Genomic DNA, 18,607 nt, shown 5'->3' with positions numbered 1-18,607 from the left:
TGAGCACACATCTAACAGCCTCACATCATCTACTTTTCTCTCTTCAAGGAATTTTTCACATTGTATTGATGGCACACAATAGCACTACTGTTACTTATCCTCCGACCCCTTTGAGATTACACATCTTTTGTCATTTGAGCTGATTTTAGCCTAAAATGTCATCATGTCACATATGCTAGGACTTCCATAACCAATTATTTCATGACATGTGGCTTAAAGAACAGAAATTCATTTTCTTATAACTCTGGAGTCTGAAAGTTCAAGACCAAGCCGGGCACCAGTGGCTCATGTCTGTAATCCCATCTACCCAGGAGGCAGAGAATAGGAGGATCAAGGTTCAAAGCCAGCCTGGGCAAATAGTTCACGAGACCCTATCTCAAAAAAAAAAAAAAAAATTCACAAAACAGGGCTGGTAGAGTGACTCAAGGTGTAGGCCCTGAGTTCAAGCCCCAGTACTGGGGGGGAAAAAAAGTTCATGACCAAGATATTAGAGGGTTGTGTTTTTCTTTCTGGTTTTGTTTTGGTCGTGGTGGTGTTTGGATTTTTTTAAGACAGTCTGGCCAGATGCCAGTGGCTTACGCCTATAATCCTAGCTGCTCAGGAGGCAGAGATCAGGAGGATCTCAGTTCAAAGCTAGCCCAGAAAAATAGTTCATGAGACCCCATCTCAAAAATACATAACATAAAGAAGGGCTAGTAGAGTGGCTCAAGTGGTAGAGTGCCTTCCTAGCAAGCATGAAACTCTGAGCTCAAACCTCAGTGCTACCAAAAAAAAAAAAAGGGCTTTTGTTTTGTTTTGTTTTAACTGAGGCCTCTCCCCTTGGTTTGCAAATAGTCGTCTTCTCCATGACCTTCTCTTTTCCTCTTCTCATAAGGACTCCAATGATATTGGGGTCAGTATAACTTCATTTTAACTTAATTACCTCTTGAATGACCCTGTTTCCAAATGTAATCACATTCTGAGATCCTGAGGGTTAGGATTTCAATATATGAATTTTTGGAGAATTATTTCAGCCCATTACAGTCCCTGCATTGGTCCTCCCAAATTTATGTCCTTCTCACATGCAAAAATACATTTACCCTTAACCAGTATGGTAATACAGGCCTGTAGACCCATCTACTCATGAAGCTAAGGGAAAAGAATCACTTGAGTACTAGAGTTCGAAGTCAGCCTGAAAACAGAAATGAGACCCGCTCTCCCCCCCTGCATAACAACCCCAAAAGTCTTAATTAACCTAGTACAGCATCGACTCCAAATCCAGGCTCTCATCTGAATCAGATATGGATGAGACTTGAGGTATGATTCATCCCGAGGCAAAATTCCTCTCCAGCTGTGAAACTATAAAATCAGCAAATTTATTTGTTTCCAGAAAACAGTGTCTGGACAAGCATAAGACAGATGTTCTCACTCTAAAAAGGAGAAACCAGAAAGGGTGACAAGTCTCAGGCAAGTCCAAAACCTAGCAGGGTAAATTCCCATAGACTTGTAAGGCTAGAGAAAAATCTTTGGCTCAGTGCTTTGTTCTCCAGAGCCTGCTGGCATAGGTGTCTCTACCTTTTGTACCAAGAAGATAGCCTCACACCACTGGCCCTGGGTGGAGGCAGCCTGGATCTCTGGAGTTAGGGCAGGAGATGGCCCTAACTCCCAGGTCTGCCCTCTAGATCCTTGGTGGCAGTAGTAGCCACCTATGAGGTCCCTTTTATTGCAGGATTATACATATTTACAGGAGGATAGTTATGTTGGCCTGTTCTGTAGAATGCCAGAAGTCCAACAACCTTCCTTCATTTTGTCCTATCCCCTTTAGCTCAAGCTGGGAGTGTGTGCTAGTATAAAATCCTCAAAACCTCATTGGCCTTCCATGCAGTTCAAGGGGGTCCAAGCAGCAGAAAAGAGAATCCTCCACTGATCTTTCTCAGATAGCTGCATCTCTATTCTTGGCTTCTGAGATGTTTGACTAGATTCCTGAGTATTAGCTGAAATCTCTTTATCTGGTGCTTGTTCAGCCATATTTCAGTGCTCTCACCAGAACATATGCAATATGGATAGTGCTATGGTTTGGGTATGGTTTGAGCATGTCCTCAAAGATTCATATATTGGAATCTTAGTACCCTGAGTGGTGACGTGGGAAGTGATGTGACCTTTAAGCGATGGGACCTAGTCGGAGGTCCTTAGGTCATTGTGGGATGGGGAGAGCTGCCCTTAAAAAAGATTAGAATTAAGGTAGCTCTCAAAAGGACTCTGAGCTCTTGAAGAGTGAGCCTGACCTCTAAATTGCCCTCTGATTTCCTGTTTGGCAGTGTAATCTCACTCTGACAAGCGTTTCCCATCATTGCCATCTGCCTTAAGGTCCTTGCTAGAGTCTGCACCATACTCACTGGACTTTCACCTTCCAAAGATGAACTTAAATGAACTTCTTCTCTTCATAAGAAGTGACCTCAGGTATTTCATTGTAATAATGAAAAAATAATACAAATAGGCAAGAATTTCTCAAATCTTCAAGTTTCAGTTCCTAATTTCAGTTCTTAAGATTCTCCCCTCTCAAATTGTACCATAGGTAGCAAGAAAAAATAATCCAGGCAATGCCTTTAACACATTGCTTCAGTTAAATATCTCTGTTTATCACTTATAGTTTCTACTTGTCACAAAACATAAGGACACAATTCAGCCAAGTTCTTTTGCCACTTTATAACTAGAATCACCTTTCTCCCAGTTTCCAGTAACATGCTCTTATTTCCATCTGAGACCTCATCAGAAGTACTGTAAATGTCCATATTTCTACCAACCATCTCTTCACAGCTTTCTCTTATCATTCACCTTCAGACTCTCCCAACTTGTACTTGTTACCCAGTTCCAAAGCAACTTTCACATTTTTTGGTATTTGTTAGTTGTACCCCTGCTTTCTGGTACCCAAAGCCATATCAGTCTACTAGAGCTGCTGTAGTAATTTAACACAGACTAGATGACTTTAACTTTCCTGCAGTTCTGAAGGCCTCAAGTCCAAGATGTCAGCAGGGTGAATTTCTTCCAAGGCCTTTCTCCTGAGCTTGTACGAAACCTTGCTATGTCTCCCATAATCTTCCCTCTGTGTCTGCATCCAGATTTCTTATATGGACAACAGTTATATTATATTAGGACCCACCCATATTACCACATTTTTAACATGAGTACCTCTTGAAAGATCCTATCTCCAAATATAGACACATTCTGAAGTTGTCCTAGAGATCAGGACTTCAACATTTGGATTCTCAAGGGACACAGTTCAGTCCATGAGATATGCTGTCTGCAGGTCATCTTCTCATTCAGTGAACAGATCAGCTCTTAGTGTCCACTGTAGCACTTTTTTTCTTTTTATTCACCCAAATCTAGTAATAGTTAACAGAAGCAAATTGCTGATCAAGTAGTTTGTTATTAACAGTGGATAAAAGCAAGTTAACACCTCTTGTCAGTTCATGAGGTCCAAAAAGTCCATTACACCTTCTTCACCTGCCCCACCAGCGACCTGATGCACAAGGCAGCCATAGTTCACCTTTCAGGCAAGACAACACAGGCTCAAAGAAGCCATCTTTTTTTTTTTTTAACTTTTTTTTTTTTTTTTTGCTATCCCAGTAGGGTAGGGGCTCTGAGTCAGATTTCACTGAATTTGAAAGTTTCTTTCTTCTCCTCCTTCTTCTCCTCCTCCTCTTCCTTCTCACTCCCTTCCTCCTCTTTTTGTGGGACTGCAGTTTGAACTCAGGGCCTCATGCTTGCTAAACAGGTTCTCTACCGCTTGAGCCACGCGCCCAGCCCCTCAAAGAGGCCATCTTGCTAGAGTGAGGTAGGTCCCCATAGCTAAAAGACCAAGAGGTGAGATGAGCGTCAAAACAGCCTCTTCTACAGCTGATAATTTCTATTCTGTATGAGTTCTTGCCAGGCTCCTTTCCCACTGCCTAGTCTCATATTCTCCCTATTACCTTGGTCTTCTGATTGGTGCAGATGCTACCCCTAGTTCTACTGCTGCCCATTAGCTGCTCTTTGTAGCTTCTGGATCTTCCTGTCCTGCTTTGTTTTTCCAGCCCCACCTACACTAAGCTTCTCTACCCTGCCATGGCCATCCACTAGCCATTAAGCTAAGACTTTCCACATCTAGGAGGGCCCACACATTACCTCTTGAGTTCTAGACCTGAGTTCCACACTTCACAAAGTGAGGATACAGAGGCCACATGTGTGGTGGGCTCTGGGCTGTAGTTCAGAACCTTGGGCCTGGTTCCCTGCTGCCTACCCACTTCCTCTCCATGGTACCACTCTCTGATATCACAGACTCAGGATCCATTAAGCCAGCTTCAGTCTAGGTTATAAAATGCAGAACAAACCATCTCTACCCATCATAGCTGTGGGCCTCAGACTTGTGTTGACATTGAGTAGGGAAGAGGTAGGAGTATGGATGGGGTTCAGTGACCCTGGGCAGTCTGGGAGCATTAAACAGCCTTAACATCAGTACAGGGCTCAAGTCCCACCTCAACCCTCCTCCCTTGGATAGGTCACTTTAGTTATTAGGGTATGTAATGTGGTAAATAATCCATTGGATGGTGACCAGGAGCAAAGAGGGCCAGTCCTGTCAGAAATGTGCTCAACAATGGCAGCTAGCACCTTCTTGCATCTCAGTTTGTAAAATAAAGAGTCCTTTGTCATAATATCCTAATAGAATTTTTCACCATGCCTGGTTAAGTGAGGTGGCAGTAAATGTTGTATATAGGGGAGGACTTTACACAGTTAAGTTACGATTCTTAGAACTTAAGTCTCAATGGCTCAAGAAAAAATGAGGGCGAGTGGTTAAGGGAAATGGAGGGAATAGAGGAACAGGAGAAGGTGCTCAAAACGCTTTGGCCACCATGTGCCCATGGGTACATTTCCTTCTCCCAGACTCCACCAGTGGCCTGTGCATTGCAGCTGGGGACTCTATGGTCACCAAAGATCATTGCAAAAATGAGGGTTTCTGCACCCCCTACAGAAACTTCCCGGAGAGCATTCCTAGGGGCTGGGAGGTAGCCTGAGCAACACCACTGACCCATGTTGATTTCCTGTAGCTGGAGGCGACTCACCCTCCCTAAAGAACGGCCTCGACCAGGAGGTGACCATCGAGATTGTTCTATCCAGCTCTGGGGATGAGGACTCCCAGCACGGCCCATTCTGCACAGAGGAGCGAAGGAGCACCCCAGAGAACCCGCGTAGCCTCCCTGCCTCCCGTCGGGGCAGCGCTGAGGTGGGGGGCGAGGCACAGACCTCCCAAAAGTCCTACGTGTGTCCGAACTGTGGGAAAATCTTCCGTTGGAGGGTCAACTTTATCCGGCATCTGCGGAGCCGCAGGGAGCAGGAGAAGCCCCATGAGTGCTCCGTGTGCGGGGAGCTGTTCAGTGACAGCGAGGATCTGGACGGCCATCTGGAGGCCCACGAGGCCCAGAAACCCTACCGGTGTGGCGTCTGCGGGAAGAGTTTCCGCCTCAACTCGCACCTGCTCTCCCACAGGCGGATACACCTGCATCCAGACAGACTCCAGCCAGTGCAGAAGAGAGAGGAGGGGGTGTCAGAGACCGAGGGCGGGGATCCAAGCCCCCTGCTAGAAAAGAGCAAGGCGAAGCTGAGCATGCAGTGCGGTGACTGTGGGAAGGGCTTCCAGCGGCATGACCAGCTTGTGCGGCACCGCAGCAACTTTCACCTGAAGGACGAGGCCCGCCCCTTTCGGTGTCGGTACTGCGTCAAAAGCTTTGGGCAGAATTACGACCTCCTCCGCCACGAGCGCCTGCACATGAAGCGGCGCTCCAAGCAGGCTCTGAACTCCTACTGAGCTCCCCTGGTGCAGCCCCAGTCACAGTGGTCAATTGGCCCCACACTCACTACACTTGTCCCAGGACATAGACGCACCTCCCTTTGCTCTCAGGTAGTGTCCGACTTTTCCTGGTGCCATGGTAGCTTCCTTCCTCCTTTCCAAACAAGGAGAGTGGCCGACTGAGCCTTTCTTCCATTTCTGCTGTGCCAAAAACCAGGGAGGCTGTCACCACCAATTTCAGCATGCTCCATATGTCTGCGTATTACAGATCCCTGTGCGGTGCTCCCCAAGCCCTCCAAAGAGAGTAGCTGTCCTCTCAGCACCCTCTCCCATCCTGCCCTGACACCAGCTCCTCAGGGTCCAGGGTGGCTGTACTTACTGTCTGACAGTGAGAAGCTGCCAGTGCAGTGATGGGCTGGCAGGAAGGAAGTAAGACAGGGAGGGGCTAGTGGGTGCAGTAGGGAGCAGGGCCAGACCCATTGACTCCTGTCATCAGAAGTCAGCCCCAGCTCATCATGCCTACAAGAACACCCCTACAGACCCTGAGCTTATCAGGAGGCCCTTCGGGGCTTGGAGTCTGGCTAGGAATGCCAGAGCTCCTTCTTGGGGGTTGGAAATTATCATGAGACCTTTTGATTTGTCCTGGTGCTAATTTTATGGATCCGGAGCTCATCCAGGGCAAAGCTCCCATTTTAAATTGTTGTGCACCCTATCATGTCCTTCCTTTATACTCTGAAGGTCCCTGGTATCTGGGATAGAAGCTGAGTTGTCACCATTTAAAAGGCACTTAAGCTCCTCACCCACTCTGTCTACGAATGTGGAGCTCATCCCCAAAGAGGAGCTCTTCTGGGTGAGCCAAGCCATGAACAGAACCTCTCAAGAAGTCACGCCCTACATCAGTTCTGACTTTGATGCCAGTTGTGTTAGTTTCCTACCACTTTGTAACACAGTACCAAACACTGGGTGATCTCCAACAACAGTGTATTCTATCACCACCAAACCACTTGGCTACTTGTCTAAGATCAAGGTGTCACCAGGGTAGGCTCCTTCTGAGGTTATGAGGGGGAATCTGTTCCTGGCCTGCTGGTTGCTGGCACGTGTTTATGACCCTTGACTTGTAGAAGCATCATGCCATCTTTGACTTCATCCTCACATATCTGTCTCCAAATTTCCCTTTTAGATAAGGACACCAGTCTTAGGATCAGGGTCCATCCTACCTATGCCTGTATAAACCTCATCTGCATCAGCAGTGACCATTTCCAAATAAAGTCACATTGTGAGGTACTAGGGGTGAGAACTATAACATTGGGGTCTTGAGAGGACACAGTTCAAGCCACAACTCCAGATAATTTCTTGGTACTGCTGATGTTTCTGACTCAGATGAGCCAATATATACTTCATACTCGTGGAGTTAGGATTCAAACCCAGGGTTCTGCATTCAGGACTGCTCTTGTCTGCATGGAAGAATCTTCATCAATAGCCTTTAAAGGTCAGATCCTGGGGGACTGTACTGTGACTAACAGACAGATGGTAGTGAAACCTCAAGCAATCAAAAACATGGTCTTACTGTACTGAAAGACTGGTTAAGTCTGCCAGGCTCAGCAATGAGAAGGCATCAGGGCTTGGTGTAGCTTTGGCTGGACCTCAAAGCTGCAACAAGGTAGTATTTTATGTTCTATGCCAGATCTCAACAGACAGGAAGCCTGGGAAAATGAATGTAAGGCTACTGGTGCTCCTTGTGAAGTGATTTTCACATCAAGAACCTCTACCCCAAACCCAATAAAAGATTTATGAGATTTTATGAATAAATTTCTATTTCTGGGCAACTGCATCTATATACCTAGGAATAGTAAATGCAATAAAACCATTTGGTCATACCTTGAGCAGGAAATAAGCTGTTAAAGGTCTTGATTTCTAAATAGTGTGTTTCTTGTATTTACTTGCCTAGAAGAGGGAGCAACTGGATCCTTAAGGGCAAGGGAGGAGAAATTCTACTCAGGCCCAGCTCTCTGCACATTTGCCCCTCCCACCCTAGTGCTCTTGACTGAGGGCTCTATCAGTAGCTCCAGGACCCAGAAGAGGTTATTTCCCCTTCTGCTTCAGACTTGTCTAAAATGGGGACTTTGCTCTACTTTATACATGAGATCATGTTACACATGAGATCAAATCATAAGTAAGTAAGGCACAAAGGGAATGCCATGGAACTGGAGTCAGAAGGAGTCTATCTCTTGAGTCACCACCAAATATTGTCAAGGAGCTTCCATCACTGATCCAAAGCCAACCAAGAAACCTCAATAATTGGAAGGTCAAGTTGCCAGAGAGTCTGGAAACCCTTCTGGGTGATGTAGCTCAAATCTCACACAGAAGTGGATGGGGGTTTACCTGTTTAGGGGAAAGGCCTACCAGCCCTCCTGCAACACGCCCTGCTCCAGTGGGAGGGTAGAGGTACTGAACCAAATTTATCTTTGTCTCCCTTTTAGCTACTGATGTTTATGGCCTCAGTGAGAACAGCTGGTCCCTTTCTTCCCTCTCTGTTTCCTCGTGGGGGAAGAGGGGCCAACAGGTGAGCTACAATTCTATTTTGCCATGGAAGTTGAGACCCCCCCCAATCCAAGAAGCTCCTCCTATTCCTTCGAATCATTCCCACAAATGCACAGGTGCATAATAAAAACATGATGAATTAAAATTGTGTTAGACTTTTCATTTAAAAAAAATAGAGCCAGGTGCCGGTGGCTCACACCTATAATCCTAGCTATTTGGGAGGCTAAGACCTGGAAGATCGCAGTTTGAAGCCAACTGGGCCAAATAGTTCACAAGGACCACCCCCCCAACCCATCTTCAAAAAATATCCAGAGCAAAATGGAATACAGGTGTGGTAGAGTGCCTGTTTTGCAAGCATGAAGCCCTGAGTTCAAACCCCAGTTGCACCATAAATTAAATAAATGACATATGAAACACAGCTGAGAGTGGTAGCTGTTCGAGATTAGCTGGAACCAGTCACTTGGTAACTGCTTTTCATGGAATTGGGGAGATTATAATCCTGCTCAAGATACAGTAGTTAACCTGGGCCATTTTCCTGTATCCTTTATCTTCCCATCATTCTACCCAGCTGGGAAAACAAACAAAAGGTAAAGGCATGGTGGAAAGATCCCTTGTCAGATGTCACACCATGGCTCAAGCAGAAGAAGACAGTAAGTCCAAGTCATCTCCTATGAGATGGTATACCCTACTCTCCCAAAAGCAGTCTGAACCACATGTAGATAGGTGGGGAATACCTTGCTAATTCAGTCAAACAGTTTCAGACTTAGCTAACTAGTTAGTTACCATTGAGCTACACCCCCAATCCCCCAGACACAATTTCTGTTAGCAACAAATACTAATGGATCCCCAGCATCACAAAACAAATGAGAGGAAGGAGGGGAGGGAAGGAAAAGAAAGAAAGAAAAATAAGGTCTTGCTTACTGCATCTTGTTAAAATACAGAGGGACAAGAATACTTGCCTTCTCACCCTCACCCTCTCCCCGGTACTGGAGTTTGAACTCAGGACCTACACCATGAGCCACTCCACCAGCCTTTTTTTGTGATGAATTTTTTTCAGGATTGGGTCTCTTGAACTATTTGCCTGGGCTGGCTTCGAAGCACAATCCTCTGTTTATCTCTGCCTCTTGAGTAGCTAGGAGTATAGGCATGAGCCACTGGTGCCTGGCTTCCCAGAAAGGTTTTTTAAGATGTCAAAATATCATGTTTCAAAAATTGAGAAAAACATTTACAGTACTACTGTCCTAAAACGTTGCTAATCAAAAAAGGCACATGTAGGGTTCAAGGCATAGCTCAGTTGTAGAGCACTTTTCTAACATGCTCAAGGCTTGATCCCAGTACCACAAAGAGAGAGAAAGCCATTGGGTAATTGGGAAAAATTGACCTCATTTGAATCAAGCTGGAATTCCTTTGGAATTGTCTGTGTGCCCTTAGAAAAGATGGGGTATGCCACCAACTAACTGAAGTTTTATTTGTTTTCAGTGCTGGGGATTGAAGCTAGGACCTCATACATGTTATATCCTAGCCCTACATTTAGCTTTTTGTTGTTGTTTTGTTTCTTTTTTTGGTGGCACTGGGGTTTGAACTCAGGACCTCATGCTTGCTAGGCAGGTGCTCTTACCACTTGAGCCACTCCACCAGCCCTATTTAACGTTGGGTATTTTCAAGATAGAGTCTTGTGAACTATTTGCCCAGGACTGGCTTCAAGTTGTGATCCTCCTGATCTCTGCCTCCTGAGTAGGTAGGATTGCTAGGATCACAGACATGAACCACTGGTGCTGGCTTTTTTTGTTGTATTTTTAAGACAGGTCTTGCTATTTAGCCCAGGCTGGCCTCAACCTTGTTTTTTTTTTGCTTTTGTTTTTTGGGGAGGGTTGGTGTTCCTGGGTTTGAACTGAGGGCCTCATGCTTGCTAGGCAGACACTACCATTTGAGCCACTGCACCAGTCTCTTGGCCTTAAACTTGTGATTTTTCCTGCCTAGGCCTCATGAGTGCTGGAATTCAAGCAAATATACTCTGGCACTTTTATTGACACAAGAAAAACTTTTGGAATGGGAAAGAAAATAAACTCCTGTGGAAATCAGAGCAATATTTAACCCCATTACCATCATCAGCAAATATTCTTCTATCTAGTTGCAGGGCACTGGTTGGGGGACTGGACCAAATTTTTCTTTGTCTCACTTTTATCCACCAATATTTTTACAGAATGGCTTAGCTGATGTCAAGATAATAATCTGTGCTCATGATGTGAATTTTTTTTTTTTTTTTTGCAGCACTAGGGTTGGAACCCAGGGCCTTGTACATGCTATACAAGCACTCTGCCATTGAGCTACATCCTCAGCCCCATAATCTGAAGCTTTTACTAGCAACTTCATCTAAAAATCTATGCTCTGGAAGCCCAAAATTCAACCAGAAGTTCACCCATCTAACTTACAGAAACATAGCTAGGTGGTCAGGCAAAGAATGAGTCAGAAACGACAGAGTCCCAGCATCCTGAAGTTGGTCTTCAGTCCCTATGAGATTTTCATGTAGCTACCAATGGTGGTAGCAGTGAACTCTGACTTGAGTGTGCTCTCGATCAGTCTTACAAGTATGAGGGAGGTGTGCAGTCTTGAGGCTCAAAGGGGGTGTAATTATAGTTTGGAAGAAATGTATTAATCAATATCCTGTGTGTTCTCTCTCAACACCTTCTCCGCCACTAACCACCAAGGACCTTACTGTGTCTGTTTACATCATGCAGTTCAATGTCTGAAACAAGATGGGACTTGATGTATGTTACACAAAGCTGTACCCATCACTCTACCCTCCCAAGAGAGAAGGGACTCCCGTCTGAACTAGAAACCAGCTTGTTTGGGTGCAGAGAAGAACCTGCCACTGTCCTGCCATCAGCTGGATATCCAGTCATTCAGTTAGATTCTGACACTAATCACTGAGAGGTAGTGTCAGATGCCACAGGTTAAGGATAACGTCCTCCACAAGACTGTCCCTTTGCTAGACTCCAGCTGAGTATCTGAGGGACCACCTACACTTCTGGCTGACTGTGTTAGTCAGCTTTCCATTACTGTAATGGAAATGTAACTCAGTATTTACTGACTTAATCGACTTCAAAAGAGGAAAGATTTGTTTTGGCTCATGGTTTCAGAGGTTTCAGCTGATGGTCCTGTGGTTCCTTTGCTTCTGAGCCTGGGGCAAGAAGAGTGTGGTAGAGTAAGCTGTTCACCACATGGTTGTTGGGAAGAAGAGAGAAAGAAGAGAGATTGGAGTCTCTCAAGTGCATACCCTCTAGGACCTAGCCTCTCAGTAGGCCACACCTCTTCTAATCTCCTTCCAGTAGAGCCACGCTGAGGACTATGCCTTTCTCACTGGGCCTTGGGGGACACTCAGTATCCTAACTGTAGCACTGGCCATCTACAAATTTGAGGCTTCTCATCACCCTATCAGGTTTGATTATTTTCTGAACCAACTCATAGAACTCACTCAAAGTCTGTAGATATGATTAGTTTTTATTATAATGGATGCAATTTAGAAAAAGCCAAATGGAAGAGTTGTATAGGGTGAAATCTGGAAGGGTATGGATGCAGAATTTCTATGCTCTCTTTCTGTGAAGTCAGGACACATCTCCTTCCCAACATGAATTTTTCACAGGCAAGAAGCTTGAGTTTTAGTCCCCAGTTTTGTTTTGTGTGTGTATGTGAGGGGTGGGTTTTGTTTTGTTTTTTGAGGTACTGGACTTTGAACTCAGGGCCTACAATTGGAGCCACTCCGAGGTAGGCTGAAATTAGGGAAAGTTCAGGACTCATAGAAAAATACTACATCTTAGATTAGCCATGCTTCAGCTCAGGAACCACCCTCACCTGGCTGGGAACTGCCCATGCCTCTCTCTACTCATTGGTTATTAGATAGGAATCACCTGATTCTCTCTTTCCTATAGGTTATCTTAGGTTTTAAAAGCACCTGAGGAGCAGAAGCATGCTCCCTCAGTCTCCAGATTCCACCTGGGCCCCACCATGCTCCTCTTTTTATTTTCCTTTCCTAACTTAATAAACTCCATTTACACCCACACGTCCTACCACAGATTATTCCATGAGGGACAAAAAATTTAGAAGTCTTCTGACCAGAGACTGTACCAGTGCCTTTAACAACTCCACCAGCCCTTTTTTTTGTGATTTTTTTTTGAGATAGGGTCTCAAGAATTATGTACCCATGCTGGATTTGAACTGCAATCCTCCTTGTTAGGAAAAATGCCGCTCACAAAGAAAGCTCACGAGAAAAGTCTCACATCCATAGAGCAAAGTTTAATGGCAGGCCCAAACTGCCAGGCTTGCCAGGAGAAAGATGGTGCAGCAACGAACCTGGGCCAGGCGTGGCTTTTATAGAAGAGGAAGGTTAAGGAAGGTAGCACATGCGCAGTAGTCTCTGGTAGGGGTGGGGCTGTCTTAGAGTGTGGGAATTTGTCCTTGGGAGTTTCTCAAGTGAGGTCTGAGGGTAAAATGGCCACCAATTTAGAAATGGCAACATTATTGTTCTATCATTCCCCCATTTTTTTCTTTAATAATGATGAGGGTAGGGGCTGAGGATCAGGAATTGGGGCAAAGCACCAGTCTCTTTAGCCGCTTCCTGCTGGCAGGGGGCGTTGTATGGGGCGGGATCCTCAGGCTCCTGTGGCGTCCTGGATGGGGCCTTCACAGTAGTTTTTTCAGGCAGTTTTGGAGAGGTTGATATCCCTGGAGGTACAACTGGTTAAATTTTTGATTAGCAATAGCCTACATGTAGTATGATACAAAGGAGGAAGCTTAAGAATAGGAGAACAAGAAACATAGGCATTAGGATGGGCATTAGCCAGGAAAACCACTGTGAAATTTTGTTTCCTAGACAATTTCTAGAGTCTTCTAACTCCCTTTTCCATTTTTCTAATGTTTCTTGAGAGGTGCCGCCATTGGGGGAATCCATTGAGCTTGACAGCAGTGGGTGTCATGAGAATGACCAGATGAGGGCTGGTCTATCGAAGTCCCAATGGAGAGGGTAGAAGATCATTTAAGAGAACAACATCCTCTGATTTAACAGAAATTATTATAGGGTGGGGCAGGATCTGGTCTGCATGCTTTCTGAGAAGTTCCCTGAGAAGGTTAAGGTAAGACAGGTAGTCAGCCAGAGGAGCAGAGTTTGTTGGAGGCAAGTTTCCTAAGAGAAATGGGTGGCCATACATTATTTAAGACCCAAATAGGAATATTAGGAGGCGCCTAAAAAGGTGTTTGCTAAGGGACTGCATACCTAGGGATCTAAATTCTGTAAAATCCTGTAACTCCCAAGAAAGCTGTAAGCTGCCTTATGGTATGGGGGGAGGGAAATGGAAGATTTGGTTGATGCACTCATGACTCAGGGAGTAGGTCTGTTCCTTTAAGGCCACACCCAGGTAGGTGACCTGTGGGAGACAGGGGCTGTCAGGATTTAGGTTAAATGTAACACTCTTGGATAAAAGAGAGCTCTAGCTCATTTTAAATATAATTTTACATTTTTAACTTTATAAATGTTTGTACCATATTTAGATAAAGTATAGACATAACACTGTTACAAGGTGTTATTTAAGACATATAAGCAAAAATGTAAACAAACTCTGATTTAGTAGTTAAGACATATAAGCAAAAATGTAAACGAACTCTGATTTAGTAGTATTTAAAGCCTGACAAGATTAACAGAAAATACAAGCAATTTCTTTGATAAAATATTTCTCTGTAATGATTTGTTGTAGATGTTACTTAGAGCAGAACAATATTAAGATAACCTTGTTATTTTATAGACATAGAGAATTTGATTTTAGTTTTACATCTAAACTTTTAGGCAACTCTTACTTAGACCTTTATATAACATACTAAACCCTTTGATGGTTTGTCCCTCCTATTTGAAACAATCTTTAGGACAAACTCTTCTTTATAAAATCCTTTTTCATCTAAAAACATTTCTTTTTCCTTTAACTTCTCAAAAAATACATTTACTACCTATCTATATCCCTTTTAATTGTTTACTTTGTAGCTTGTATTTTTAAATTAGCTTTTATAAGAATTTAAATTTTATTATATGGGCTGGAGTAACTAATTAGTAGCCTTTGTTGTTTTAAGGAATTTATGATAGGCATAAGGCTTCATGTCCCTCAGGCTTGAGGGGATATTGTTTTGGGTGTGGAAACTGTGAGGGATTTTTGAGTTTTATTTGAATAGGGAGGGCCATCCTGGCCCACCCTACACTCATCTCATCAGTCCACACTGTGGAATCTCTTTGTTCCTGAAGGAGGGGGCAGCAGAGATAGCTGCCTGGGGGGAGGAGAACTTAAGCTTTTAATTGAGATAGTAAATCCCATCCCAGCAGGGACACTGGAGTTTTAGGTACTATGAAGAAAGAGTGTCAGAAGAGGAGGTCTCCCCAAGAGCAGGCCAGAGGCCAGGTAAACTAGTGCTCTAGGGGCTGGCCAGATTTGCCCTGAACAATAACTTTTGTCATTGGACCAGGAGAAAAATATAAAACAGAGAAACGGGTTCCACTGTCTAGGAGGAAAATGACCTTTCACTTCTCTACCATTATGACTACCTGAGGCTCCTCAATATCGATATTAATAAGTGGAGCATGGACAGGAGGCCAGGACCTATAAATTCATAGAAGGTGGCACCTTGCCTTCCATCTGGTGATGGGGGCACTTAGACCTCCAGTGGTTACCCTTGCAGAGAGGGCAGGGTCCCGATTAGGGTGGTGCTGTCTCCCGGGCTGTCCCCCTTAAGCATTCTCTGCAGAAGTGCCCCTACTGTCCACCATGGTAGCAAACTTGAGATGCAGGCCCCAGACAGGTGGGGGCAGCAATGGGTCATGTCTCTTATCTTTCTCTCTGGTAGTAAGGTCCCAGACATACAGACATAGCTATAAATACAGACATGGCTAGCTTTATTACTTGGTTCAATGACTTTTTCCCTTCAGCCATAGTCTTTGAGTTTTTTATGAGTATCTAGGGGGCTGACTGTTAGAAATTTATCTTTGAGGAGAACCTCTCTAACCTGTGACTCTGGGTCCACTGTGGTATGTTTTTTGATAGCATCCTTAAGGTGTTGTAGAAAGGTAAGGGGATTTTTTTAGGGCATTGCTGTAAAGTAAAGTTGTTATTTTACATTGACATCTGACACTCTGGAGAGCAGGTCTCTGAAGTGTTCTGGACTTCAGTTTCCTCACTTGAAGAATGAGGGATCTGGTCTAGGTTAAACTACCTTCTTCCACTATGAGATGGCTGAAGTGACATTAATGTCACTTATCTTCTTTACTATTTTTTTAAATTAGTAATGCTGGGGAATTGAACCCAGGGCTTTGCACATGCTGGGCAGACATTCTCCCATTGAGCTACTTCCTCAGCCCCAATTTTTTTTTCTTTACTTTGGCTGTACAGGCTTGAACTCAGGACTTTATGCTTGTAAAGTGGCACTCTACTGCTTGAGCAATATAATCATTTCCAACCTGAGTGGTCTGGGCCAGAACCCATTGCTTTTCTAATGAGATAAGAGTCTGGTCTAGTAGAAGCATAATATCCTTTCATGTCAGTTGAAAGGTTTGGATCACAGAGATAAAGGCTTGAATGTATTTGTCTGGGCATCAGTACAGCTGTTTAGATGTTTTTAAATTTCCCTTAGATCTGGTAGCTGGAAGGGGACATAGACTTGCCCTCTTCCTTCCATTACCTGTTGAAGGGGGAAGCACACATTAGGACATTTTAAATATTGGGGTGGCTTAGAAGGTAGGGCAGAGGGTGGAGCAGTAGGAGTGGGCCTTGTCTTTGATAGGGACTTTTCTGGTTCTCCTTTCCATGTTTATCCTGTGGCTTACAAAGAATGGCCAGTGTTTATCTAAATAGTAATTGTGGGGTCAATCTGAGATGAAAGAAAATTTGTATGGGGACCTCAGTTTACTTTTTTCCCTTTTATAGAAAAGGTCTAATTGGAGTATGGTATTGTAATTTAAGGAACCCTGTGAAGGCCACTTCTTTTAGTCACAGAGGCTAATAGAATCTGCACAGGGGAACGGAAAGTACAGAGGGGAGGGTTTGGTGCAGAGATAGGGAAAGGATTGGATGTAGGAAAGTTCCTTCCACTTACCAGCATGCTCACAGAGATCGTATAAATCCCTTAAAATATTGAGATTGAAAGTGCCATTAAGTGGCCATTTGGAGGCATTGTCTAATGCGTATTGGGGCCAGGTCTGATTACAGAGAAAAATGAGCTTTCTTGGCTTAAGATCAGGTGTTAGGCGGAGGGGCCCAAGGTTGGCCAGGAGACATCCCAATAGGGAGTCTGAAGGAATTTGGGATGGTCCAACTGCCATGGTGAGGCCTGACCTGAAGAGAGATATGGCAGGCGTCCCCGAAATATCAGGTCCTCAGGAGAGAGAGAGAGATGTGGAACACCCAGAGGGAACGTCTTCACCACGGAAGTCCACAGTCCCTAGTGGGAAACCCGGTTCCCAGAGACAGAGTGAGCTGCGACCTAGCACTAGGTTCTCAAGTAACTGAGAGAGAGACCACAGCTCAGTGTGCGAGGAGGACTCACTGAGAGAGAGAGGACCTTGAGGGAAGATTGGCTGGTTGTGGATGGCAGTTGGAGGCGCGCTGGGGCAGAGGAACTTCCCTGTGAGCTAGTGAGAGAGTGGCGTTTTCTAGGATCAGGGGTCCCAGTAAAGCAGCTCAGATACTGGAGGAAGGGAATGGGAGTTGAGAGAGAGAGAGAGAGAGCGGGATGGGGTTGGGGAGGCCGGGAGAGCAAGGTCAGTGCCGGGAGCTCACCCGATCCGAGTCATAGCACCAAATGTTAGGAAAAACGCCGCTCACAAAGAAAGCTCATGAGAAAAGTCTCACATCCATAGAGCAAAGTCTAATGGCAGGTGCAAACTGCCAGGCTGGCTGGAGGAAAGATGGAGCAGCAGTGGACCTGGACCAGGCGTGGCTTTTATAGAAGGGGGAGATTAAGGAAGTTAGTGCATGCATGGCAGTCTCTGGTAGGGGTGGGGTTGTCTTAGAGCATTGGAATTTGTCCTTGGGAGTTTCTCAAGTGAGGTCTGAGGGTAAAATGGATGCCAACTTAGAAATGGCAATGTTATTGTTCTATCACTCCTGATCTCTGCCTCCTGAGTAGTTAGGATTACAGGCATGAACCACTGGAACCCAGAAGGTCCTCGGTTTTTTGGGGGGTTTCATTATGTAAAGGCATGCCTGATCACTGGCTGCAAGACTGAACACAAACTCCAGCCCTGTCCTTTCCCAGGAAGTCAGTTTGACCTAAAGTTTCAACCCTTTATTCATGTGGTTGATCGTTCTGCTACCAGCACCTATCCCAAAAATATATAGCACAACAAAGATACTCTTCTCAATCAGTTAATTTCAGGGGTTTTTTAGGCTTTTTAATCTTGGACTTAAAGCATCCAGAACTGTAAGAAATAAATTTTTATTGTTTGTAAGCCATTTAGTCTGTTGGTATTCTGTTATCACAGCCTAAATGGACTACAAAAATTGGTCATATTAGTACTTTTGCCCCATTGTAAATTCTTTTTTTTTTTTTAATGGGAGTTTGAACTCAGGGCCTCACCCTTACTGGGCAGGTGTTCTACCACTTTAGCCACTCTACCAGTCATTTCATGTTGGATATTTTCAAGAACTATGCAACCGAACTGGCTTCACACCTGGGGCTGGCTTTGAACCTTGATCTTCCTGGACTCTGCCTCCTAAGTAGCTAGGATAACACCAGCACTGGCCCCACTAGCTTTTGTACCCCCCCATATACCTCTTAGTCACATCCTAGAGTTTACTCTAGCTCAGAGAGCCATTTGTCTTATTTATTATTCTCTGTCTAAAAAGTATAAAAGCATCTTCCTTTGAACATTTCTTCCAACTTCACTTTCTTGTGAAAGTCCTTACCTACCCATAAAATTATTAAGATGTGGGGTTACAGGTGCAGCTCAGAAGTATGGCACACACTTGGCATACACAAGACCCTAAGTTTAAAAAACAAACAAAAAAACTGTGTTAGTCTACTTTTTGTTGCTGCAAAAAATTTCAGACATAAATGAGTTAAAAAGAGGAAAGGATTATTTTGGCTCATGGCCCAGCATGTGGTACAGGATGCTGCTCACCCCAGCAACCAGGAAGCAAAAAGAGAGAGGAAGAGCCAGGGCTCCGACACTCCTCCAAGGGCATGGCCTCAAAGACCTAACTTCTTTCCATTAGGCCCCATTTTCTAAAGGTT

The 18,607-nt window shown here is 44.6% G+C and overlaps 1 protein-coding gene and 1 non-coding gene across 7 annotated transcripts in view; one reads left to right on the top strand and one right to left on the bottom strand.

The window, feature by feature from the left end:
* Znf496 (zinc finger protein 496) overlaps positions 1 to 8,489 on the top strand; it is a 40,534-nt gene extending 32,045 nt beyond the window's left edge. For all 6 annotated transcript variants that reach the window (XM_074056118.1, XM_074056120.1, XM_020166087.2 and 3 more), the window contains one exon: positions 5,064 to 8,489. In XM_074056118.1, the coding sequence (XP_073912219.1) occupies positions 5,064 to 5,821 (758 nt within the window). In that variant the 3' untranslated portion in view covers positions 5,822 to 8,489. The remainder of the gene's footprint in view (positions 1 to 5,063) is intronic.
* Positions 8,490 to 9,906: 1,417 nt separating this feature from the next.
* Trnaa-agc (transfer RNA alanine (anticodon AGC)) lies at positions 9,907 to 9,980 on the bottom strand. The gene has a single exon. It is a non-coding gene; the product is annotated as a tRNA-Ala (tRNA).
* Positions 9,981 to 18,607: the final 8,627 nt, after the last annotated feature.

The sequence above is a fragment of the Castor canadensis genome, chromosome 15 (genome assembly GCF_047511655.1).
Source record: "Castor canadensis chromosome 15, mCasCan1.hap1v2, whole genome shotgun sequence".
Lineage (NCBI taxonomy): Eukaryota > Metazoa > Chordata > Mammalia > Rodentia > Castoridae > Castor > Castor canadensis.
The sequence above is the reverse complement of the archived record's forward strand: the minus strand, read 5'-3'. Positions and strand labels throughout refer to the sequence as shown.